The sequence below is a fragment of the Poecile atricapillus genome, chromosome Z (genome assembly GCF_030490865.1).
Source record: "Poecile atricapillus isolate bPoeAtr1 chromosome Z, bPoeAtr1.hap1, whole genome shotgun sequence".
Taxonomy (NCBI): Eukaryota; Metazoa; Chordata; class Aves; order Passeriformes; family Paridae; genus Poecile; species Poecile atricapillus.
The window spans coordinates 136439935-136465214 of record NC_081289.1 but is presented as its reverse complement, the minus strand read 5'-3'; the positions used below and the strand labels follow the sequence as shown (position 1 = coordinate 136465214).

At 47.7% G+C, this 25280-nt stretch overlaps 2 protein-coding genes across 2 annotated transcripts; one reads left to right on the top strand and one right to left on the bottom strand.

Moving 5' to 3' along the window:
• Window positions 1-296: 296 nt before the first annotated feature.
• Window positions 297-2529, top strand: LOC131592807 (avidin-like). Its single transcript, XM_058864598.1, has 4 exons — window positions 297-464; window positions 559-769; window positions 1164-1284; window positions 2386-2529. Exons 1-4 carry the CDS (start codon window positions 393-395, stop codon window positions 2438-2440), a joined length of 459 nt encoding a protein of 152 aa, XP_058720581.1. The 5' UTR covers window positions 297-392; the 3' UTR covers window positions 2441-2529.
• Window positions 2530-4439: 1910 nt separating this feature from the next.
• LOC131572662 (non-lysosomal glucosylceramidase-like) lies at window positions 4440-8006 on the bottom strand. The gene is made up of 6 exons (XM_058825920.1): window positions 7995-8006; window positions 7144-7401; window positions 6298-6501; window positions 5711-5746; window positions 4696-4798; window positions 4440-4450 (listed from the first exon to the last, which is right to left on the bottom strand). Exons 1-6 carry the CDS (start codon window positions 8004-8006, stop codon window positions 4440-4442), a joined length of 624 nt encoding a protein of 207 aa, XP_058681903.1.
• Window positions 8007-25280: the final 17274 nt, after the last annotated feature.

Here is a 25280-nt window from a genome sequence, read left to right as displayed (position 1 = left end):
CAAACAAAATTTTTGCTACATTCTTCCACTAGCAATGTCTTTATTATGTTCTTCATCAGAGTGCTCAAATGTGATGTCATCACTTTTGTTCTTGTTTTGAATTTCTCTTAACAACCTCCATAACACTAAAACCAATTAAGTCAACAGCATCACCCAACTCAGCTCCTGTATCCGTCTATTTGTCCACATTAATCTTGGAACAAACACATCATTCATGGAGAGATAAACCAGCCCCTCTGAAGGCTCGTATTTTAAGAACACCCAGATTGCGCAATGCCCTCACCAGAGCTGCCACCCACAGCCCTGGCAGCAATAAAAAGGAGAGGGAGCAGGAGCATCAGCAGACACCTGCAAAGGAGGACATCCCCATCAACTCTCCGCCTGCTGCAGAGATGGTGCAAGCAACTCCCTTCCTCCTCGTGCTCTTCCTGGCTTTGGCGTCTTCCGACCTCTCTACACAGCTGGTACCATCAGGGGTGGGATGAACAGGGAGGGGAGGTCAGGGGGTATAGCTGCAGGCTGTGCTGTGGCACAAGTGCTGAGTTCTCTCCTCTCCAGTGCTCCCTGACTGGGACTTGGAAGAATGACCTGGGCTCCAACATGACCATTTTGGAAATAAGCGAAAATGGTGACTTTGCTGGCTCCTACTACACAGCTGTGTCAGATACCTCAGAAGAGATCAAGCAGTCACCGTTGCTGGGGTCCCAGCACCAGCCAAATCTGCTGAAGCAGCCCACCTTTGGCTTCACTGTCCATTGGACCTTCTCAGGTACTTAGTCTTTTCTCACCATCCTTGTTGCGCCCCCAACCTCCCTTCTGTCCCTGCCTGCAGTGTCCCTGCTGATTCCCTGCCTTCCCCTGCACCGTCCCCACTGCTCTCCCTTTCCCCTCCCTGAGGCTCCCTCATCCTTGTCCCTGGAGCTCCTTGCTTGCTCTCAGCTCCCAGTGCCAGGGTGCAGCAGAGGCAGCAGGGGCTGAAGCCGGCGCTCTCTGCCCCTCTCCGTGGGACACCCGCTGCCCTCTGAGCCCTCCTGCCTGCTGTCCCCATTCCCGCTGTCCCCAGAGGCTGGGGACAGCGGGGCTCTGCTGTCCCTTGTGCTGGGCCAGCCACTGACCTGCCACCCCGGCCACACTCCCCTCCACCTCCTGTCCTGTCCCCACAGACTCCATCACGGTTTTCACGGGCCAGTGCTTCGTGGATGAGGATGGAAAGGAGGTGTTGAAGACCATGTGGCTGCTGAGGTCACACGCAGACAAACGCAGAGACGACTGGAACGCCACCTTGTGAGTTCTCTGTCCCTGCTCTGCACAGGTCCCCTGTGCACCCACGAGGGTTGGGGCTGTCACAAATGAGTGTTTATGTCACTAAGGAGTCACTCTCACACGTGCTGAACAAAGCAGGTTTAGTATCAGTTTGTGAAACTTAGCGATGTCCCATGGCAAGGTTCACTTGTTTGCTTTGTTCAGGGGTAAAACATGGGAAGGAGAAAGGGAGTTAGAATCAATTTGGAATGATTTACGTGGAGTTGAAGAAGGAAAAGGAGAAGGGAGAGCCTTCCCATGAATCACAAAATTCAGGGAGGTACCCACTGAATTCTAAACTACTGATGGATCCTAGATGGGGCTGATTCCACTCTTAGACTCAGACCTGCTCCGTGGCTGCCGTCTAAAGGATTTGGCAGCACTTCACCGTTGACCAATTTAACCTTTATAAAGTAGTTTGGGAGGGTTTATCACAATTAGAGGAGAGACTTAATTATAGATCCAAGCTGGCAGCAGTCATAGTGCACTTGCTACGGGCTGTTCACATCCCTTCAGCCATGCACTCGGAGGGAGATGGTGGCACAGCCCCTGCAGTGGTCCAGGAGAGCTCAAGGGGCTCACTTAGGAGTCTTGTTGTAAAGTCATGAGGTGATTGACCTCAGGGTGATCAGTCAGTCTTCATGCTGGATGTAGTGTGGGATGGTAATTACAGGAATTTTCCCCAGTTCCAGTAGGGATAACATTGTTCCATTTGGGCTGTGATTCAGGCAAGTGATATGCCAAGGCCTTTGGACTACTGGTTTCCTTGATTAGGCAACAGAAGGACTTGGTGTGCAAAGTGTCTGTGACAAGTTCAAGGGGAACTTCACCACCTGAGAGACATTTCCTGAGTGGCCTGAGGATGGGGATGAAGGGTGGTGCTCCCAGCCTGTGGTGCTCAGTGCTCGGCAGAGCTGCTGCCATGCACTCGCTGCTGTGCAAGTCAGGGAGGACAGGGTGCTTGTGCACAGCTTCCCTGGGTGTCCTGACAAGGTGCAAATGTTTGGAAGGACACAGGGCTGGCTGGGCATTTGGGCACTGCCGTGTCCCACCCTTACATCTCCTTTGTCTGTGTCCCCACAGGGTCGGCTACAACGAATTCAAGCGCCTGGAAAAGCACATGGAGCCGGGGTGGTAGAACTGGTGTTCCCAGAGAGGAGGCAGTGCCAGGCTTGTAGCCCTTCCTCCTGCCTCAGGCCCTGCTTCTCCCAATAAAGCTTTGCTGCAAACATACACAGTCTCCTCTGTTTGAGAATCAGTGCTCCTGTTCCCCTTCCCCACCATGGCACTGTGCTGCCTCTCTTGTCGCTGCCCCTGAAGGCCAGCGTGTCCTGGGCTCCTCTTTGTCAGCCCAACCACTTCATGGTGCTCTGTGGGACCACACTTGGGCTGACCAGCAGAACCCTGCTCCACCTGGAGCTACAGCCTGAGGCCCATCTCCCACAGCTCTGTGTGACTGCTCTGCAAGGGGCAAGGACAGAGCTGGGAAGAGCAGGGGCTCCCCCTGTGCAGGCAGAGCAAGCTGTGCACCCCCAGCATGGCAAGAGGGCACCCCCAGTGCTGGGCATAGAGATGCTGAGGCAGCAGCATTCCAGGCCTGCAAGCCCTGGGCACAGCAGAGCTGGCTCCGTGGCACACATCCCTACAGCAGCCCCTGTCCCAAACCCTCCCTCTCTTCCCGAGGTGAAGCCCTGAGCAGGCACCAAGGCAGGGCCTCTGGGGACACTCACTGGGAAAAACAAGGTTCACATAATTTTTATAGAATTTAAAAGTTTAATTAAAAAACAATTAGGAGAAAAAATAAAGTATACAAATACGACCGGGTGTCTCTGCATGCAGCCAAGAGAGCACACCTTACTAACAAAGGATTGTCCTTTAAAAACAGAACCCTACTACATATCCATACATTCTCATACATATTCATACATTCTTCTTAGGATCTTTGGTGTTCTTCTGTTTAGTTTTCTCTTGCCCCCTTCCCAATAGATCAATCTTCTTGGCGCCATTGAGATTTATATTCCCGGATACCAGAAATGCAATAAATTCCTCCCCCAGAGCTCTGGTCACTGCTGTCTTCATCTGGGTAAGATAGTTTACAAATGCAGGAGTTCTCCAGCTATTTTTTTTCCTCAGTCTTTGGGTTATACAAACAAAAGCAGTTTTTATTTTAATACTATGCCATAGCCTAACATATATGTATTATACTACTATTTCTAAATTTCATGAATAACAGAAATAAAGAAAACTATATTAATACAACAAAATTTCTCATTCTTATACACACAACATTCATTTTAATATTTGCAAAAAGCCCACAATATAAAATGTATCTATAACACTCACCAATGTCATACTGCAGGCTGATCTGCAGCTTGGGCCACAGCATGATGAGAGCGAAGGAGGCGTAGAAATGGACATCGTAGGTGTTGTACATGCGGTACTCCTGGCCTGGCGGGATGGGGCAGATGGTGAGGGAAAGGAAACTGCCATGGCAAGGGGAAAAGGGGGAAAGATCCTCCCTCCACATGGCCCAGGACAGGGGGATCTTTCCCACCACGGGCAGGGGCTTCCGTTCAAAGACACTTTCACTCTCTACACAGGACACCAGGGATCTGGGGAATACTTCATGCCAAATCCTTTGGGACTACTAAAAAAGGGGTTTTCCTGGCAATAGCACTGTTCTCTACACACTGGAGTATGAAAAACATCCCCATGGCAGGTGAAAAACAGATGGCCATAGTAATGGGAGGGGTTGAGTTGGGAGCATCCCTCACGTCCTTGTGAGTTACTTTCCAAATAAGCAAACCTTCCGTGTTCCCGCAGGACAGGGAGGAGGTGGGACAGTCCCGCCCCCGCCGGCCCCTGCAGGTCCTCGGCACAGCAATCAGGAGGCACCTCCATCCAGATGGTGCCACCATCCGTCATGAAGTAGAGCTCATTGAAGAGGGCTGACTTGTACCAGGAAGGCAGCTGGCTGCGGGAAAGAGGGAAGCTCACCCTCAGAGGCCGAGCTGGTGATGCTCCTGCGGCAGCCAACGCCAGGGGGGCACTGGGGAGGTGCTCTCATCTGTCCTACCTGTTCTCCAGGATGGGATTCTGCCACGCTTTGATCTTCCTGTCCCCTGACTCATAGTGTGTTAGGGCAGAACTAATTGTCAAGAACAGTCCCAAAGTGATATGAACAGCTTTTGGAAAACCACAACAAGGACAAGCAACAGGAAGTTTGGATACTGCCTAAATTTGGGAACAAGCCACAGCATCCTGGAGAAATTCTTATCAGCCAAGCAGGCTGCAGGAAAGAACTCTGCCCTGGCTTGGGTGCACAGAACCAGCACGGCCACCCATTTCCCCTGCTCCCCCCACTCCCATCCCACGGAGGATGGAGGGCCTCACCGGTGGGTGAATCCAGCCTGCCATCCTGCAGGAGGTCCTGCCACACCTCTCTGCCCAATCCCATGGGATTGAATGCCGTGACATGGGAGACTCCTGTGCCAGCCTGAGGAAGGGAAGAGCATCATCAGGGGCTGCTGCTTTGGAGGACAAGATTAATGCTCTCCACTCCCCAACAGCACCACCAGGAGATCACACTCACTCCCCACGTGCTGCCCAGCAACTCCAACTCCAAACTTGTTGCCTCAGCTGCTCTCCTGACACCACCCCCAAAGAGGCTGCTCTCAGGGGAGTCATGTCCCCACTCCTGGCATCAGGCAAGCGCTGAGAACCGCTGTCAACCCCAAGTCCTTTGTCACGATCTGCAAGGTGGGATTTGTGATGTGGTTCTTTTATTTGGTCTTAGAGTACAAAAGATTATCAGCAAACCAGGGTCTTAAACAGCAAAACACACTTTATTGAGTGCTCATCAGCACTAATATGCGATAGAGAGAAAAGAGGAGAAAGCAAAGCCTAAGAGAGAGTAAGGGGATTAGCTACCAACATTGAAATCCACTCAGCCGTCCAACGACGCAGAGTCTTCTGTCCTTTCAAAGGAAAGTAAGTTTTGGGATGTATTTTATAGTTTTTTACAAAGCAAGGGGCACAAGGCCAAACCAGAGGAGATTGATGACCATTGTAATGAGGCCCATTGCTCAGGGGGGCAGGTGTGGGGTACAAGTCTCTGCTCGCCAGCAGGAACGAGAGCAGTGTACCGTGGCAGAACAGCAAGCACACCTGCAAACAATCACTTGGCAAACATCCACCTCAACCAGGCCAGAGCCCCTGTATCAAGTCCCTTGTGATGTTCAGGGTCTTTCCTTGTGGCAGCCGTGAGACAGATGGGAGAATCTTTGGACCATCTCTTACACCCTTGGACACCCATCCTTTGCCAGCTGCCTGCAGACAGCTCCCCCACATCCAGCAGGGCTGCACATCCTCCCCAGCAGGAGCCCCAGCGGCAGGGCCAGCCCTTTACCTTCTCCTGGGGAGAGATGGCCAGGGTGAAGGAGTTATGAACGGCTCATACACTTATAGAAAGTGTATCCTTGTTTATTAAACAAAACAAATCACTAATTGAGGACAGGGCCCCAGGATAAGCCCAGAACCCACTCACCAAAACATAGAAAATTTTAACAGTTAACAGCCCGTACAGAAAAAACATGGCCAGGCATTCCTCAGGAGGCTTGGCTCTGTTGGAAGACCCTAACTATCAGCCTTTACCCCTCTTTATAATTTTGTCACCAGTCCGATTGGCCCATTTTGGACTCCTCATCTAAGCTCTCCACATCTAGGCTCTTTCTTTGGTCCATATGGTGGAGCATCCCACACCAACCATTTTTTCATAAGTCCTCTTCATTGGTAGTTTTCTCCTCCAATCGCAGTCCACCACATTGTTCCTGGTTGCAGCATTCAACTTCCAGAAAGTTATCAGCTGGTTAAGCTCCCTCATTACAACATCCTCATACAACCATCATGTAACTTACATAACTTTTATTAACCTAATTAATCGTGAACTAATGACTTTCTGACAAAGGATACTAACATATTCATAACAAAGGAGTTCACAGCTGGGCAGTGGTGTAGCAGGACTCCAGCCACCTGCTCGCCATCCTTCTGGAAGGTGAAGGGCTCGTTCCAGTGCCCACCGCTCCTGTCCTCCTCCGCTCCCGTGCCGTTCTGCAGGCTGAACATGATGGACACTTCCACGTCCTCATCCCTCCCGTTCTCCACCTCCCAGATGAACACTCCCACTGGCAAGCTGGAGTCCTGGCAGAGACACACAATGCTGTCTACAGGGCTGCTGCTCCACAGGCAGCTGCCCCGGCATCATTTCCCCCGCTGCTGGGGACGCCACACGCCGTGCAGCGGCAGCAAGGGCACCGGCAATAATAACTCGGTCTGGGCGCCTGCTGCCAAGCTGAGCTGCAGCAGCAGGAGCGCAGGAATTTGGGAGGCCCTTCGGCAAGATAAAATCCAAAAGAGAAGCCCTGGGCTGGCAAACAGCACGGCGGGCAGCAGAGAGGCGGAAAGCGGCGTTTAGGGCTCAGGCGGGTGCCTCATCACTCATCTGCTCGGCAGGTTGATACAGGCTCACGTGCTGCGCCGGGGTAAGAGGAAGGTCAGACGTGTCAGCAGCACAGCTGCCACCCTCGCCTGGGGCTGGCAGCCAGCACGGGCAGTGTGGCAGCGCCGAGCCGTCCCTTGCTGCAATGCCGAGCTCCCGCACGCCTTCCCCCGCCTGGGAGCACGGCTGAGCGCAGACACCGGGAAACGCTGGGAAAGCCCGGCTGAGCGCAGACACCGGGAAACGCTGGGAAAGCCCGGCTGAGCGCAGACACCGGGAAACGCTGGGAAAGCCCGGCTGAGTGCAGACACCGGGAAACGCTGGGAAAGCCGGCCCTGCCTTACCTGATAGTCATGGGGGATGACGGGAGAGAGCTGTCGGCAAGTCAGCACCACCTTCTGCCCCGGCAGCTCGTACACCAGCCAGGCACGGGGGTACAGGGCATGGTAAAAGGCGTAGTGGCCGCAGTAGCCCCAGTTCCAGCCCTGCAGCCTGCTGGGTCTCTCCACGGACAAGACCTGCTGGTAAATCGTCTGCCCCTTGCACCGCAGGCACACCGTGAACTGTGGAGGAGAGAGCACGTGTAGGGGAGGAGATGGGCCCTGTGGCAGATGTCCCACCCACCCAGCCTGCTGCAGTGACACTCTCTGCCCTCGACGACCTTGGTGCAAACTGCTTATCAATTATTTTTTTATAAATGAAATTAGAATTTTGACAACTAGGTCCCTTGAGTTAATAACAGTTTAATTAAAATTGAATACAATTTAGTAAATTGAATAGAAATTTGGTATAAAAGAATACAGTATAGTAAAAGAATACAATTTAGTAAAAAATTACAATTTATATATCTATAATTTGCCAGTAATTAAGTATGATTAAAACATAAACAAAACCAGCCAGGGTATGGGGAGGGCTTGTTACCCCACCTCACGTCCAAAACCCACCGGGCTACAGAGGCTTCCCACCCTGCCTCACATACAAAACAAAACACTTCAAGCTAAACATATATATTGTATGCTTATACACATTCATTAATGTTTCCCGTAAGTTTCCTCCTAGTTCCGATTTTTCTGATTTTATGTCACTTTTCTTCACGGCGCATGCCTCACTTGTTGTTAGGGGGTCTTCAGTCTTCTTTTGGGGGTCTTTTGGCAAAGGCTTCTCCTGTTCCTCGTTGTTCTTTGGATAACCTTACAGGTTTGAGCATGTGTACTAAGTGTTGTGTTATGTAAATCTACTCATGAGTCTGATATTTACTGATTTTTAGGCCCATACCTAAAGTCGATCTAATTTTGTCCATCTCAAGGCCATTTTCATCTTGGGACATCACTTATTTTCCAAACTACATCCTGTACCTCAGTTTTAACATGTAACATCTGTAAAGGGGTATATCTGCCTTGTAACACTGATTCTTTTGATTGCTTCTAATAATAACTTTAACAACAGTTACAATTTAGTTAGCACAAATCAATTCCATTTATTACACTTTCATAGTGGCAAGGGCCAGGGTTCAGCTGAACACACCCCACTTTTGCAATCCTCCTCCCAGGGGGACCCCTCTGTCCCACCCCCCACAGTGAGAGCCTGCTGGTCTCAAGGCACAGGCAGCGGAGGGGGTCCTGGAGTGGATACAACACGGACTCAAAGTATCTAGACACAGGAGGCTCAAACTTGCTGGAATAATCCCGGGTTTATTGTCTGCAGTCCATCCGGAGCAAGAGAGAGACCGAAATGCCCTGGGTCTTATCTCTTACACCAGGGGGCAGGGGTGATCAGGGGATACAGGGAGGTCACAGCCAATGGGAAGGGGGAAGGGAAAGAAGGTTTTCAGGTAGGAACTAACATTACACAAACCAGAGGTGAGTTTTACCCTTGGTAGATACCAAGATTTTTAGATGCACTACAACACCTCACCCTTTTCTGTTATACAAAAATGAGAAACATGGATTTGAGTAAGAGGTATGTTATTTCTAAAAAAAAAAAAAAGGAAACAGAAATTCTTTAAAAACATATTCACAGTCAAAGTATGCAGGTCAGAGGCTAGAAAGGTTTCTTCTTCCTCTCTCCGGCGGCGTCTTCTCTTGGAAGCAACAGCCACTTGCTTCTCTTCTCTTCTTGCTGGTGTTGGATTCTTTGGAACAAAAGGTTTTACCCATTTCTGAGGAATCCATCAGGGGCCTGTGGGGGTGGATACACACGCGTAACCACTCCCCCAGGTGACAAGTTCATAGGGGCCCTTGGTTTGCCAAGTTTCAGGGTCTCTGATTAAAACCAGTGGATGCTGTGACAATTTAAACTGATCACCACTGTTAAAATGCTGAGTCACAGGAAGATTCATGTTTTCAAATGAGCAGTTTAGGAAGTTAATGGTAAACAGAGCTTTACAGAGTTTCTGTTGTGGAAGCATCCACACTGTCTCGCTGCCTTGCCTGGCTAAGACTTGTTTGAGCGTCTGGTGTGTACGCTCGATTACAGCTTGACCTGTGGGGGAGTGGGGGATGCCAGTTTTATGTTCCACTCCCCACTGCTGGACAAATTCCAGGAACTCCTTGGATTTATACACTGGGTCATTATCTGTTTTAATTTCTTTAGGGATTCCCAATACAGAAAAGGCCTGTACTAAGTGTTGTTTAGCATGTACAGACTTATCTCCAGCATGAGCAGAGGCATACACTGCTCCTGAGTATGTATCAATACTCACATGTACATACTTAAGGCGACCAAAACTGGGGATGTGAGTGATATCTGTTTGCCACACCTCACAGCTCTTAAGGCCTCGGGGATTAACCCCGATGCCTAATGATGGCATTGCTTGGAGCTGACAACTGGGACAGGTAGCCACGATGGCTTTGGCCTGACCCCGTGTCAGCTGAAACTGACGAATCAGTCCTGGCAAATTTTGATGGTATTGCTGGTGACTTATCTTTGCCTGTTGAAACACATCTGGGAGACGTACCTTTTCAGCTGGGGGGCAGCAAGGGAATCCACCTTCTGGTTTCCCTCAGCGATTTCACCTGGCAACGGGGTATGTGACCTTATATGCATCACATAGAAAGGTTGTTCTCTATTCGAAAGCAAGTAAATCAGTTTTGAAAGCAGTCTAAAGAGATGTTCGTTCTCAATGTCCTTGAGAACTGCCTGTTCCGCTCTGGACACCACTCCTGCTACGTAGGCTGAGTCATTAACCAAATTAATCGGTTCTAAAAATTTCTCAAAGGCTTTCACGACCACAGCTAGTTCAGCTATCTGGGGTGACCCCTCTACAAACTCAACATCAGCTTCCCAAAGCTGAGTCTGTGGATTTCTCCAAGTCATCACTGACTTGTGGGATGTCCCAGATGCATCAGTGAACACTGAGAGAGCTTTGAGTGGCCTCCGGCTCCTTTTCTCACGAGGAATGAAATGGAATTCCTCATGAAACAATCTGTGTGATGGTGTGTGGCAGCGGCCTCAGGGAGACAAAGAGTTAACATTGTTCCACCCCAAACCCCTTGTGAAGGGTGGCCCAGGAGTTCTGATTGGGTTTGAGTCCCTGGGGGTTCTCCCTTGGTGTGTTTCTGATGGTCCCTGACCCTGAACTCCACCCTCAAAAGTGTAAACCCTCGGTTCTGTCCCTCAAAAAACCCCTGCTGTGCCTCTGTTCGGGGCTCTCTGTTCTGGACCTGAGTTTGTTCTCATGCTGAATAAATGGTTTCATGAATGGGAGCCCGTCTTGTTGGTGTTTCATGCTGGTCCCCAGAACCCTGCTGCTTCCCTGGACGAGATCCTGAGGTTGCAGACTGCAACAATGGTGCATGAACTGAAATTTGCCCACTATAGCTGTCCAGAGCTAACTGGAGGTTAGCATTGCTCTGTAGCAGATGCTCAAACATCTCTTTGGTCAGTCTCTCAGGGGAGTTTTTGCCTTCTCCAGAGAGCCTGACTGGGAGGTGAATACACATAAAATCACAACCTGCCAGTTCCCGCAGCCTTACTCTGGCCTTTTGAATCAGCTGAGCCATCAGCTCTTGTGGCTTGGTGATAGTTTTGTGTCTTTGATGGGAGAGGAAAATCCATTCTATTATTAAGAGTGAATTTCTCTGCCCCTCGGCCCATTGGAATATTAACCCATGTAGGTGTGGCAATTTCCCCAGGACAATAAATTTGAAAGGCAGCTCAGGTTTGAAGCGGTGTGCCTGTCTTTCTGTCAAGGCCTTTTGTGCCTTTTCAATTACAGTTTTTGCTTCTGGAGTCAGCTCCCTGGGAGACAGTAACTCTCTCTCCCCTTTCAATAAATTGAGTAGGGGACTCAAGTCTTCATTTGTCAGACCTAGCCATGGTCTGACCCAGTTTAGTGACCTGCATAGAGAATGGAGATCTGCTAGAGTTTTAGGACTACAAATAATTTCCAATTTTTGTGGAACAACAGTCCGTGCAGTAATTTCCAGGCCCAGGTATTTCCAAGGTGGCATCCTTTGAACTTTGTCTTCCTGCAACTGGAATCCAGCAGAGGTTAACACTTTAACCACTAGGTCAAGGGTATCTTTCAGTATGTTGTTATTAGGACAGCATATTAAAATGTCGTCCATGTAATGCAAAATGATAGCCTCTCTCTTTTCAGCACGCACTGAGGACAGCAATGACCCCACATACCACTGGCAGATGAAGGGGCTGGCTTTCATCCCCTGAGGTAATACTGTCCAGTGGTACTGTTTCATTGGAGCTTCCTGGTTAATTGTAGGAATGGAAAAGGCAAACCTTGGTGCATCAGCTGGGTGCAGGGGAATTTGAAAAAAACAGTCTTTAATATCCAGTACTGCTAATAGCCAATTTTGTGGTAACCTAAGGATGGCATACCTGGTTGGAGAGACCCCATGTCCTGTATTTTTTTGTTTATTTCTCACAAATCTTGAAGGAGGTGCCATTTATCTTTCCCTGGCTTTTTTATTACAAACACGGGGGAATTCCAAGGGCTGGTTGTTTCTACTATGTGTCCCTTGGCTAATTCTTCTTCCACCAGTTTTTCTAGCGCCCCAAGTTTTTGTTTGCTGAGAGGCCACTGATTCACCCAAATTGGATTATTATCTACCCAAGATAGCTTTTGGACAGGACGCTCTACAGTGGCCTCTATCAAAAATCCTGGGGTGTCTCAGGAATTGTTAATTTCACCCCCCACTGGGACATGGTGTATCTTCCTCACAGAGGGCACTTGTAGTCAATAACAAAAGATCGGACACTAGCTATCCTACGGTCCAGGCCTTCAATCTGGACGATATCTTTAGCAATTTTAGCCAGTTTCATCCCTCCAACACCCTGTATTTTTCCCGCCACCGCTTGTAGTTCCCAATGTGAGGGCCACACCTTCTCAGGTATGGTGGTCACACCTGCCCCAGTATCAATTAACCCTTCTACATGGAGATGTTCTGATTTATGTGTTAAATTACACCCCATAATGGGCTTGTCTTCACCCACTACTTCTGCCCAGTAGACTCCTGGTGCTTTGTCATCTACTGGGACTTCTGCTGGAACAGGGATCACCTGGGCTATAACCTGCCCTTTGTCTATATAGAAAGGTGGTTGGGGACACCTAGCTAAGAGAATGAGATGTGTTAGGTCTCCCATAATTGTCATGGGAGCCACCTCAATCTCTATTGGTGTGTGTGCTGTGTCTCCAATAACAAAATACCTACTATCCAGTCCAGCCAGGTCTTGTGAATTATCCTGCAAATCTACTCCAACGACAGTCCATTGATCAGATCTGAAACAAAAAGCTTTAGAAGTTACAAGTCTGAATCACTTTTGCGGTTTCTAGATCTTATTAGGCAAACGTTCCTCACAATTATATTTCTGCAGTCTCTCACCCCGCTCCCTTTCCTCCACTTTTCCCATTAAAACAGAGTCTTTTTTCTGCTTCAGGTGTGTCATTTTTATGTCTCTGCGCTTGACAGAAAAGTGCTGAGACTTTAGTTTTTTGGTTGATTTTCTATAGCTTCTTTCTGCTATTTCCCTTGTTGCTGGGTTTGAGGACAGTTCCTTGCAAAATGTCCTGGCCTCTTGCACTGGAAACAGATGATATGCTGCAGCTTTTCTGTCACAGCTGTTCTGTGACATCTGTGGCTTGTTCATTCCTGGTGTCACTGCTGCCACTGTCCTTGGGTTTCCTGGTTTCTTGTCATGTACACTGTACAAGTCTGCTTTCTGGGCACACGCTTCAATCATATCTGCTATGGTGGGTGGAGGATTGATAGGAAGACTAAGAATTACTCCACGACAAGCCTCGTTGGCATTTCTTTGGGCCATTTCTTTAGGCAGTTCCGTCTGGGCCACTGGTTCTTTAACTTGTCTCTGTTTCTGTAGTCTCAGTTGATCTACAAACTGTAAGAAACTCTCACATGGAAACTGGTTAATATTAACATAACTGACTTGAATATCAGCTGTTGGTAATTGGTTAAAAATGTTTTCAGCCATGTCACAAACTTTATCTGAACAAACTTTATTAATACTTTCACTTGATCGGCAGGATTAATCCAATTTCCCTCCCCACATAAATGTTCTAAAGTGATTTCATTGTTCTCTGTATCATATGCATTTTGATTACTTTGTTTGAGTTCAGTTAGGAGTTTTGTTAATGATTTTTTCCATAAGCTTTCCCAAAGATCATATTCAGAGGGCGTTAGCAGACACCGAAATAGGTCTTTAATATCTGCAGGAATTAAATCCTGTGATTTCAATGTAGTTCTTATTATTCCCCTCAAGACTTCACTATCATGACCGAAATAATTTTTAATTTTACAAATATCTTTGATTACTTGGTAATTGAAAGGCTGATGTTGTAATCGCATTGCTCCTCTGCTGTTATTGTATACTACAGGAGCCACTGTTAGCATAACTTCATCTTCTCCAGGGCTGGCATTCCCTGGGCTTCTTTGTCTGCCCTCCCCCCACGCTGAGCCCCGGGGTGCCCGTTCCTTCCCCACACCTGTGGAGAGACACAGCTCCACCCCCGCAGGAGCCGGGAGAGGGTCTGCACCCCCCCCATGCCAGGCCCGGTAGGCAGGCCCCCCCCATCGGGGGGCAGGGCCCGGACTCCCCTCCCTCTGCCCCTCTGCAGGAGCAAGGGGTGTAACTCCCTCCCTCCCCGCCTCTCCTCCCCGCGGGACAGGGGGCGGAGGGATAGGGGATAGGGTTACAGCCTCGGGGGGCACGGTTATAGGGTGGGGTCAAGCAGGGCTGCAGGTGGAGCAGGGTGGAATGTCAGGAGGAACAAAGGGGTTGTGATAAGGGTTGGGGACGGGAACCGGTGGGGGGAAGGGATCATGGGTAGGAGGAAGGGGATACAATGGAGGATTCACCATGTGGCCGGGAAACACATGGCCAGCGCCATTTTGGCTCTCAGCCATGTGGGGATATGTAGATACATTTTCTGTAACACTGACAGGGTATAGGGAGGGAGCCTTGACGGCTTGTGAGGCAGGACTGGGTGACTGAGAGAGACACACCGGACTAGAACTTGTATTGTTTGTCTCGGGTGTCTTTTCCAGTGGGGGAGCAGAGGTTTTGGGGGAAAAGTTAGGGAAGTTAGATGGATACTGCGGTGCTTGTTTGTCTTCAGTTTTTATTTCTTTGTTAACTAATTCTTTTCGAATTAAAAGAAAAACCGGGAGGAATTTCAGGGCCGATTTGTTTCCTTCTTCTATTTTTAAGGTTAATAAATTTCCAATTTCATCCCAGGAAGTTACTGAGTCTAATTTCAATCTGTTTACTTTGCTGAGTCAAATATGATACAAACTGTTTTATCTTATTTTTTGAAACTTCTATATTTGTGGTTTTTAAAAAATCCTGTATTCTTTGTGTATGACTCATTTCTTGTGTGGAGAGCCGGGATCCCATTTTGGAGGTCACAGCAGCTCTGCACACTATCTGTCTATTTTCCCTACTGCAGAAAACAAAGTTGCACCAAAAGGATTACAATTAAACTCACACTGGTACAGACAGCAGGGAGAATTCCCCCTGCCCCCACCCCATCTCTGCCCACGGCTGGGGGAATCCCACACACTCAGGGCTGCTGCCGCTGGGAAGGAGTTACACAGAACACAGACCCCCGGGGTCTGTTTCACTCTCCACCCCTCCCAGCCCGGTGTCGGAGTTCAATCTTACCTTTTTCTGTCATTTTCTGGCAGTGGAAAGATACTCGTTGCCCTGGAATTGATCCCCTGGTGCTGGAGGATTTTCAACTCCTTTTCAGAAACTTTTTTTGCTGTATGTTTTAAACTGCATCCAAAGTCTCCAAAGAATGGCTCACCCTGGCTTTGATAAGCCTTTGAAGGTGGGCTTGTTCAGCCCCACGTTGGGCGCCACTCTGTTGCAATCCTCCTCCCCGATGGGACCCCTCTGTCCCACCCCCCACAGTGAGAGCCTGCTGGTCTCAAGGCACAGGCGGTGGAGGGGGTCCTGGAGTGGATACAACACGGACTCAAAGTATCTAGACACAGGAGGCTCAAACTTGCTGGAATAATCCCGGGTTTATTGTCTGTTGTCCATCCGGAGCAAGAGAGAGACCGAAATGCCCTGGGTCTTATCTCTTATACCAGGGGGCAGGGGTGATCAGGGGATACAGGGAGGTCACAGCCAATGGGAAGGGGGAAGGGAAAGAAGGTTTTCAGGTAGGAACTAACATTACACAAACCAGAGGTGAGTTTTACCCTTGGGAGATACCAAGATTTTTAGATGCACTACAACACCCCACCAACACTTTTTCTTTAAGAACAGAATAAAAAATATTTGCAACTTTACACATGTTATTAGCTGACCTAAAAACTCCTATTTGAATATGTAAGGGGACTAAGACTTGTTCAGGACCCTAAAGGCTGCATTTCTTCAGTTGGAAGAGGAGAATTGGCTGCAGGCTCCTCATGTCTGGTGGGGTGGTCAGAGCCGCTGCTGGTGCTGCAAGACCTTAAAGAGAGAGGGGCAGTGGTTTGTTTATACCCCGTGGGCATTTGTCACAGCAAAGCTTTCTGCTGGACATGGGCAAGCAAAGGCCTCGGCTGAGTGAAGGGAGGAGTGGCATTGTCTGTGGAAGGGTGACAAACCACTTCAGTGTCTGCTGGGAAATCAGAGGGGAGCTTCAGGTGACTTCACCTGGTCATTCCCTCCTGTGCTTAACCCAGTGTCGTGGTTTTAAACCAGTAATTAACAAAAAGGGGAAAAAAGGAATTATTTATTTCTTGCTGTGAGATATGGATTAAAATAAGAGCAAACCAGGCATAAAACTTAAAAGGAATAAAGAAGAGTTTATTGACAAACTACAAGAATAAGAACACCAGAATAAACTTTTAGAAAAACCTTTTCATTTCTCACTGCTCACTATTCTTTTGTTTACATGACAACAGAGACAAAAACTGTATAATTTTGATGGTTTAAACAGTTCTAATTCTTTCCATAGTCTTTTCCTCAGTTTCTGTAGAGAAACAGAAGTTCCTTTCTGTTAATTTATGGAGTTTGTCACAAGAAAACTATTTTTGTTATAGTTTCTCGTTTCTCTGATATCAGCTGCTCAGAGCTACTGGTATTAAAGCCCACCCCTCCCATTCTACATTACTGAAAATGTGTTATGGGTCATGAGTTTGAAGATAGCATTTTTAAGGATAAGTTAGTCAAAGGCAAAAAAAGTATTCTTCATCTGCTTCTGTGAGCTTCACTAAGAAACAGTTTTTCTCATTGCCTCTCAAGGCTTCAAATTTCTCAGCACTTCACTATACCACAATTACTTCACTTATTACTTAAATTTACACTTTGAACACCTTATTCCTCTCCATACTCTATTATGAATTAAAGGGGTTTTTCTCAAGACTTCATTGTCCATTTCCATAGTTTTAACAGAAAGATATTTCAGCTTAATTAAAGCATCTCCTTAATTCTCTACCTTTCTTGAAGTCTCTTTTCTTTCTTGCCACTAGTAGTTTATAAAGTCTCTTTTTATGTTGATCACTCTCCTTCTCTCTCTCTGGATGAAAAGATTAATCCGCAAGTCTCATCTGGATAAGAAAGAGTTAAAATCTTGCCCAAGCTTTTGTAGATGGTTCGGTGATCTCTGCTGAACAGGAGGTAGAACCGTCTGCGCTGGAAAGTTCTTCATAGCTGCTTTCAGAGAGCGTGGTCTCTGTCTTTGCTTGCTGCAGGCTCAAAGTTCTTTTCCTCTTTCACTCAGCAGTTTTCTAGTGAATGTAGTTACAGCAAAACCTCCAGCTGAACCAGAGATCGGGCCGAGCCCGGCCCAGCCCGACCTAACTCGGGGCAAGCCTCATCTCCCGGCCGGGAGACGAGAGACGCGGCGGGCCCGGCTCGGCCCCGGCCCGGCCCCTGCCCGGCCACATGGCTTGGGCAGGGAACCGGAGGCCAGCCGGAGCTCCGCCACGCTTCACAGTCTGGAAAACAAAAGAGCACCACAGACTTCTGGGTGTACACTTTAAGGTGGGGTTCACGAGTTGATTCTACTTTTCAATGGCTAAAACTGCTGTCAATTCTCAGCAATGACCGATAATTGGTCAAGAGAAAAGACTCCCAGGAGACCCCAGCAACTTTAACTTTCTTAAAGGTAAAGGAACTTTATGACATTCCACCCCTTCAACTTGTGAACCCTCACCTAAAAAATTATCAATTATATTTAATATACAACTTAACACAATAAATTGACAGAAAAGAAGAAACAGAACATTCACTATTTTCCACCCCTAGACTTTTATTATCACTGCTATATATAAACTTAAGACAATTATGTTTTGCTCTTAATTAACCTTTTATCTCACAGTAACACTATTAATGTAGTGATCTAGATTTGCTAATTTTGATTACCCGCATTTCTCCACCAAGAAATGTCGTGGTTTTAAACCAGTAATTAACAAAAAGGGGAAAAAAGGAATTATTTATTTCTTGCTGTGAGATATGGATTAAAATAAGAGCAAACCAGGCATAAAACTTAAAAGGAATAAAGAAGAGTTTATTGACAAACTACAAGAATAAGAACACCAGAATAAACTTTTAGAAAAACCTTTTCATTTCTCACTGCTCACTATTCTTTTGTTTACATGACAACAGAGACAAAAACTGTATAATTTTGATGGTTTAAACAGTTCTAATTCTTTCCATAGTCTTTTCCTCAGTTTCTGTAGAGAAACAGAAGTTCCTTTCTGTTAATTTATGGAGTTTGTCACAAGAAAACTATTTTTGTTATAGTTTCTCGTTTCTCTGATATCAGCTGCTCAGAGCTACTGGTATTAAAGCCCACCCCTCCCATTCTACATTACTGAAAATGTGTTATGGGTCATGAGTTTGAAGATAGCATTTTTAAGGATAAGTTAGTCAAAGGCAAAAAAAGTATTCTTCATCTGCTTCTGTGAGCTTCACTAAGAAACAGTTTTTCTCATTGCCTCTCAAGGCTTCAAATTTCTCAGCACTTCACTATACCACAATTACTTCACTTATTACTTAAATTTACACTTTGAACACCTTATTCCTCTCCATACTCTATTATGAATTAAAGGGGTTTTTCTCAAGACTTCATTGTCCATTTCCATAGTTTTAACAGAAAGATATTTCAGCTTAATTAAAGCATCTCCTTAATTCTCTACCTTTCTTGAAGTCTCTTTTCTTTCTTGCCACTAGTAGTTTATAAAGTCTCTTTTTATGTTGATCACTCTCCTTCTCTCTCTCTGGATGAAAAGATTAATCCGCAAGTCTCATCTGGATAAGAAAGAGTTAAAATCTTGCCCAAGCTTTTGTAGATGGTTCGGTGATCTCTGCTGAACAGGAGGTAGAACCGTCTGCGCTGGAAAGTTCTTCATAGCTGCTTTCAGAGAGCGTGGTCTCTGTCTTTGCTTGCTGCAGGCTCAAAGTTCTTTTCCTCTTTCACTCAGCAGTTTTCTAGTGAATGTAGTTACAGCAAAACCTCCAGCTGAACCAGAGATCGGGCCGAGCCCGGCCCAGCCCGACCTAACTCGGGGCAAGCCTCATCTCCCGGCCGGGAGACGAGAGACGCGGCGGGCCCGGCTCGGCCCCGGCCCGGCCCCTGCCCGGCCACATGGCTTGGGCAGGGAACCGGAGGCCAGCCGGAGCTCCGCCACGCTTCACAGTCTGGAAAACAAAAGAGCACCACAGACTTCTGGGTGTACACTTTAAGGTGGGGTTCACGAGTTGATTCTACTTTTCAATGGCTAAAACTGCTGTCAATTCTCAGCAATGACCGATAATTGGTCAAGAGAAAAGACTCCCAGGAGACCCCAGCAACTTTAACTTTCTTAAAGGTAAAGGAACTTTATGACATTCCACCCCTTCAACTTGTGAACCCTCACCTAAAAAATTATCAATTATATTTAATATACAACTTAACACAATAAATTGACAGAAAAGAAGAAACAGAACATTCACTATTTTCCACCCCTAGACTTTTATTATCACTGCTATATATAAACTTAAGACAATTATGTTTTGCTCTTAATTAACCTTTTATCTCACAGTAACACTATTAATGTAGTGATCTAGATTTGCTAATTTTGATTACCCGCATTTCTCCACCAAGAAATGTCGTGGTTTTAAACCAGTAATTAACAAAAAGGGGAAAAAAGGAATTATTTATTTCTTGCTGTGAGATATGGATTAAAATAAGAGCAAACCAGGCATAAAACTTAAAAGGAATAAAGAAGAGTTTATTGACAAACTACAAGAATAAGAACACCAGAATAAACTTTTAGAAAAACCTTTTCATTTCTCACTGCTCACTATTCTTTTGTTTACATGACAACAGAGACAAAAACTGTATAATTTTGATGGTTTAAACAGTTCTAATTCTTTCCATAGTCTTTTCCTCAGTTTCTGTAGAGAAACAGAAGTTCCTTTCTGTTAATTTATGGAGTTTGTCACAAGAAAACTATTTTTGTTATAGTTTCTCGTTTCTCTGATATCAGCTGCTCAGAGCTACTGGTATTAAAGCCCACCCCTCCCATTCTACATTACTGAAAATGTGTTATGGGTCATGAGTTTGAAGATAGCATTTTTAAGGATAAGTTAGTCAAAGGCAAAAAAAGTATTCTTCATCTGCTTCTGTGAGCTTCACTAAGAAACAGTTTTTCTCATTGCCTCTCAAGGCTTCAAATTTCTCAGCACTTCACTATACCACAATTACTTCACTTATTACTTAAATTTACACTTTGAACACCTTATTCCTCTCCATACTCTATTATGAATTAAAGGGGTTTTTCTCAAGACTTCATTGTCCATTTCCATAGTTTTAACAGAAAGATATTTCAGCTTAATTAAAGCATCTCCTTAATTCTCTACCTTTCTTGAAGTCTCTTTTCTTTCTTGCCACTAGTAGTTTATAAAGTCTCTTTTTATGTTGATCACTCTCCTTCTCTCTCTCTGGATGAAAAGATTAATCCGCAAGTCTCATCTGGATAAGAAAGAGTTAAAATCTTGCCCAAGCTTTTGTAGATGGTTCGGTGATCTCTGCTGAACAGGAGGTAGAACCGTCTGCGCTGGAAAGTTCTTCATAGCTGCTTTCAGAGAGCGTGGTCTCTGTCTTTGCTTGCTGCAGGCTCAAAGTTCTTTTCCTCTTTCACTCAGCAGTTTTCTAGTGAATGTAGTTACAGCAAAACCTCCAGCTGAACCAGAGATCGGGCCGAGCCCGGCCCAGCCCGACCTAACTCGGGGCAAGCCTCATCTCCCGGCCGGGAGACGAGAGACGCGGCGGGCCCGGCTCGGCCCCGGCCCGGCCCCTGCCCGGCCACATGGCTTGGGCAGGGAACCGGAGGCCAGCCGGAGCTCCGCCACGCTTCACAGTCTGGAAAACAAAAGAGCACCACAGACTTCTGGGTGTACACTTTAAGGTGGGGTTCACGAGTTGATTCTACTTTTCAATGGCTAAAACTGCTGTCAATTCTCAGCAATGACCGATAATTGGTCAAGAGAAAAGACTCCCAGGAGACCCCAGCAACTTTAACTTTCTTAAAGGTAAAGGAACTTTATGACACCCAGTGAGGGTTGGGGCTGTGTCTGGGGCTCCAGGCAGGGTCTGGCCCAGCCCTCCTGCAGTAATGCCCTTTTGGGGAGGAAACAGTAAACGTGGTGCCATCCAGAATCTGGGCTGCCTTTCCCCAGCCTCAGACTCCTGCTGCTGAAGGTGGCACTTCTCCCTTTGTCTCTGGTGAGCTCTGAGCCGACTGGGAGGTGGGACTGTGGTGAATTCCTCTCCTCTGTTCCTATGACATTTCATGGATTTTTTTCCATGTATTTTGATCCATCTCCTGGCTGCCATCACTCCTGTCTGTAGCCTCATTAATGAGGCCTTGCTGGGTGCAGAGTGCAGCAGTGAACAAGTCAGAAATGTGATGTAAGAACAGCCTGAGATGCAGTCCTGAAGAAAGTGTACCCCAAAGCTTCTGCCAGAGAAGGGCACACCAGCCCTTCACTGATTCCCAAAGCACCCTCTGGGCTTATCCCCAGAGCCACACTGGGGGAAAATGTCTGCAGGGAATGCTTGGCTTGAGCATAGAGAGAAGGGATTTTCTGCTTTTGCTTTGAGTGTGCCAAAGCTGTCTGGCTGGCCTTTCCTGGCCAGGTTCTGCCTAGTGCCATGCCAGTCTCTGCTTCCACCAACTCTGGTGTCACCAGACTGAGAACAAGTGTCTGGCACCTCTCTGGTCTGTGCTGATGAGCCTCCTGCCTCTTGTCCCTCTTGCAAGTAGATGCTTTGGTTACTCCATGACTTCTGCTATGACATTTCCTATTTTTATTTTCAATAATGTGTTGCAAATGCTCTATTTATTTTCAGCTCTGTGTAGCGGATTTTCATCTCAATGTGCTTCTGCTCTGTTGCTTTTTTCCTTGGCTGGCATGTTGTTGCCATGCCCAGGACCTGGATGGTTGTCTTTGGTTTCTTTTTGCTTGTAAGGTTTCGTTTTGTGTTTCTTTGTTCTCTTTTTCTCTTTTGGTAATAACGTGCTCAGTGTGATATTTCTGTCTATTCTGGTAAAAATTTTTAATTCTTACCGTAGTTTTTTTTTATTTTATTTTTTTTTTTTTTCTTCATAGTCAGGGGAAGGTTTTTACTGTTTTCCTGATAATCTTATGAAATGGATGCATAATAAGCAAGCACAGCTGACCTTTCAGAAGTCTTTAACTTTCCCTTGAGAGAAAAGTTTCAGGTATCTACAATCAGACACAGAAAACCACCAGGGGTCATGTCTGCCTCAACCTAACCTCTTCATCCCCAGACTGCTTGTTCTCTCTCTCTCCTGGTTGCTCGTTTTGCATCATCACCCAGTTACAAGACTGAAAGGATTAAAGTACTTTGGAACTCAGTCAGACTAAGCTGGTTTTGTTTTTTCCTTCACCGGAAGCTGCATTTTTCTTGTACTTTCTTTCCCCAAAATTCCCAGCAGTTACACAAGCAAACAGTATCCACAACATGGACTTTGCAGCTGCATGTAAATTCTGATGTTGTCAGACTGGCATTGGCAGAAAAACACCCTCAACCTCGCTGATCCTGGACAGTCCTTTGTCCACCTTTGGCCAGTGTCCCATCTTCTGATGGCACTGTGGTGCTTGCTGTAGGTGGTGCAGAGGCTGAGAGAACAGTACAGTGAAGGAGAAAGTCCTTTACCCTAAGGAACAAACACTGGTAACCAAAAACCAGATAAGGGTAGTCTGGTTGGCCAGGTCCCCAGAGCAAAATTTCTAGAGCTGGGTGGGCTTTAACCAGGGACTGTGAGAGAGAAGCTGTTTTTGGAGATGCACTAGCTGGATGAAATCTCAGCCTCCCCATGAGGAAGGCGGAACGTATTTCAACACCACTCTACTGAGCAGAATCTTTTTAAATCTTTTTGGGAAAAGAGGCTTTTGCACTTCCTCCTGTTATTTTCCTGAAGTGTTATTTAGGGGCAATTGACCCAGCAAGCAGTGTTGCTTTTCTCATGCAAAATTGATTCCTGCTCTAGACTGAGCCTGTGGGGTCCATGTGAGCACCAAGCCCAAAGGCCCCCACCTGTGTACACTCAGGGCTCTGATAGCCTGCAGGTTCCCCAGCCAGCCCAAACTGCAGCTGGTGCCTTGTCCAGGGGCACAGGAGACCTCTCTCCTGCAGTCTTTGGGATGGGTAAGGTGGAGACCTGTCCTGCAGGGAAAAAAAGGCTGTGGGTGAATGTGTGTGTGAGGACGCTGGAGTGGTGCACTCAGGCACGTGGATGCTGTAGTTGTCCTGGGGTGACACTGCACATACTGACTGGCTCTGCCCCAGGGGGGCCTGTGGCAGATACAATCCCCAGGGGAGACCCGGCTCCCTGGACGGTGACAATCTGAGCCCAAGAAGCAGGTCCTGGTCTGGTACCATGGCCCCCTCCCTGCTGGTGCCGGGGGCAGGCAGTGGAGCACATTTAAGGGGATAAATTACTTTGGTTCTTAATAAAGGTATCATTCTGTCTCCTCTCATTCTTCTTCAGTGTCTCCTTTGGCACAGGACCAAACTGGAAGAGGGAACTCTCGAAATTCACCTTTATCTTCCTGGACTAGGCTGGTGGGCTAGGGAGTCAGGGAGGGGACAAGTCCCAGGGGTGGCTGGCCCTTGTGGAGCAGGATGTGCATCTTCACCCACCTCCCCAGATGTAATGGCAGGAAAGACCTGACCCTTGCTTTCTCCTCTGCTGCCTGAAAGGCATGGTAAGGCCAGGAGCCAGGAAATGCCTCTGTGAGGAGCAGCTGTGCCCGTGGCTGGCCCTTAACCAAACTTGTGCTCTTCTGCTCAGGGCTGGGCACCTGGCTTCCTTTTCCTCCTTTTTGTGCCAAAGCAGCATCTGAAGGCTGCACCAGTGGTTAGGGAGGGGTGGGGATTAAGAAGGTCTATTGCCCTTCCAGTTGTGTTCCCAGAAAGGCAGTTCTGGGAAATGTGAGTTTTGATGGATGCCTTGGTCAGTGCTGAGTCACAGCCCTGCTCCTACCTGCCTATGCAGTGGGACATGAGTCCTGCATGTGTGGGGCCAGCATGGCCACTTTTTGTGGCACCAGGAAGCAGTGGCATGAGCACCAGCTGGGACAGCATCTCTCCCTCCCCAGGCAGAGCAGGACAGAGCTGGGAGTGCTGGGTACTTCCCTGTGCCAGGGGTAGGTGGTCAACAATACCCACAGAGACAGCACCACAGAGCTGGGAATTCCCATGGTCATGGACACTGCACCATGGGATGGCATTGGAACCGTGTGGGATGGTACTGGATGGCATTGCAAGGCACAAGAAGAGCATTCAGCCTGTTAGACAGCATGGCATGGCACAGCCAGGGCATGCAGCCCCTCACCCTGCACCTGGGACAGCCCAGCACAGCTCAGCACAGCCAGACTCTGCCCACAGCTGCCCTTACCTGCCTGGCTGCGGCATCACGGGGTACGAGCAGGGCCAGGGCCAGCAGCAGCAGCAGCCTGGGGTGCCCATGGTGGTGGCAGCTGTGTGTGGTGCCCAGGCCCTGCTCCTTTCACATCAGAGGGAGCTGAGCCTGCTGCCAAGGGACACCCATGGGGTAGGAGAGCCCTGTCCTCTCTGGGGATGTGCAGGGGATCTGTGCAGGGCAGGGACAGGGAACTCACTTGATCTCAGATGGAGCTCGACAGGAAAAGAGCATGAAGAACATCACAGGGAGGGCAGCAGAGCCCTGTGAACACCACAGGGTACGGCATTTCCAAGGACATCACAGTGAAGGGCAGGAGGGGCCTAAGAACAGCACAGGAAGGGCTAAAGCTCTTTCTGTCCACTTTAGAACATAGTGTTCCCTAAGTCCCTAGCAGGCTTTAGGGCTGGGTTGGGAAGCAGCATATCCTACTTGCTGTGAACATTCTTTCCCCACTTGTCTGTCTTGGGAGCTGTGCAGGCAGGAAATCTCCAAGGTGGCCCAGGGCTGTCAAGTGGGTGACAAACGGCCTTTTCTTCACTCCCCAGGGGAGTGTTTCTGCAACCACATGGGTACAGAAATAACAATACCCAGGAAGGACAGGTTGTCCTGGGTGCAGCACTCCCAGAGCAGCCTGTGTCATCCTCACATGGCGAAGCCCACAGACAATGGAAAGAGATGGATATGCAGCCCCTTAGGGTCACCGTGGCAGGGTTGGTGGGACAGGGGTGCCAGCACATCAGTGAGGAACACCTAGGGTTCCCACCTCCATCCATCTTCTGTTGGCAACTTCCCACAGCAGCAGTGATGTCCAGTCCAGCTGGCAAGGAACAAGAGCAGGCACTGAAGCCAGCACAGCTTCTGGCTGGACTGGTATTGCTTTGACACATCAACACTCTTCCTTAACCCCAGACAACATGTCTTCCAAAGGTTGGGGTATATATTGGGCTGTATAAAGGGATATTTCTTCTTTCCCCTCCACTTTGGGCTGTATCACCTCAATAAATCTTGTATCTGATAAGCTCAGCATTCTGCATGGATGTAGCTTAGGGCTAAGAGGACAGTCCCCAGTTACA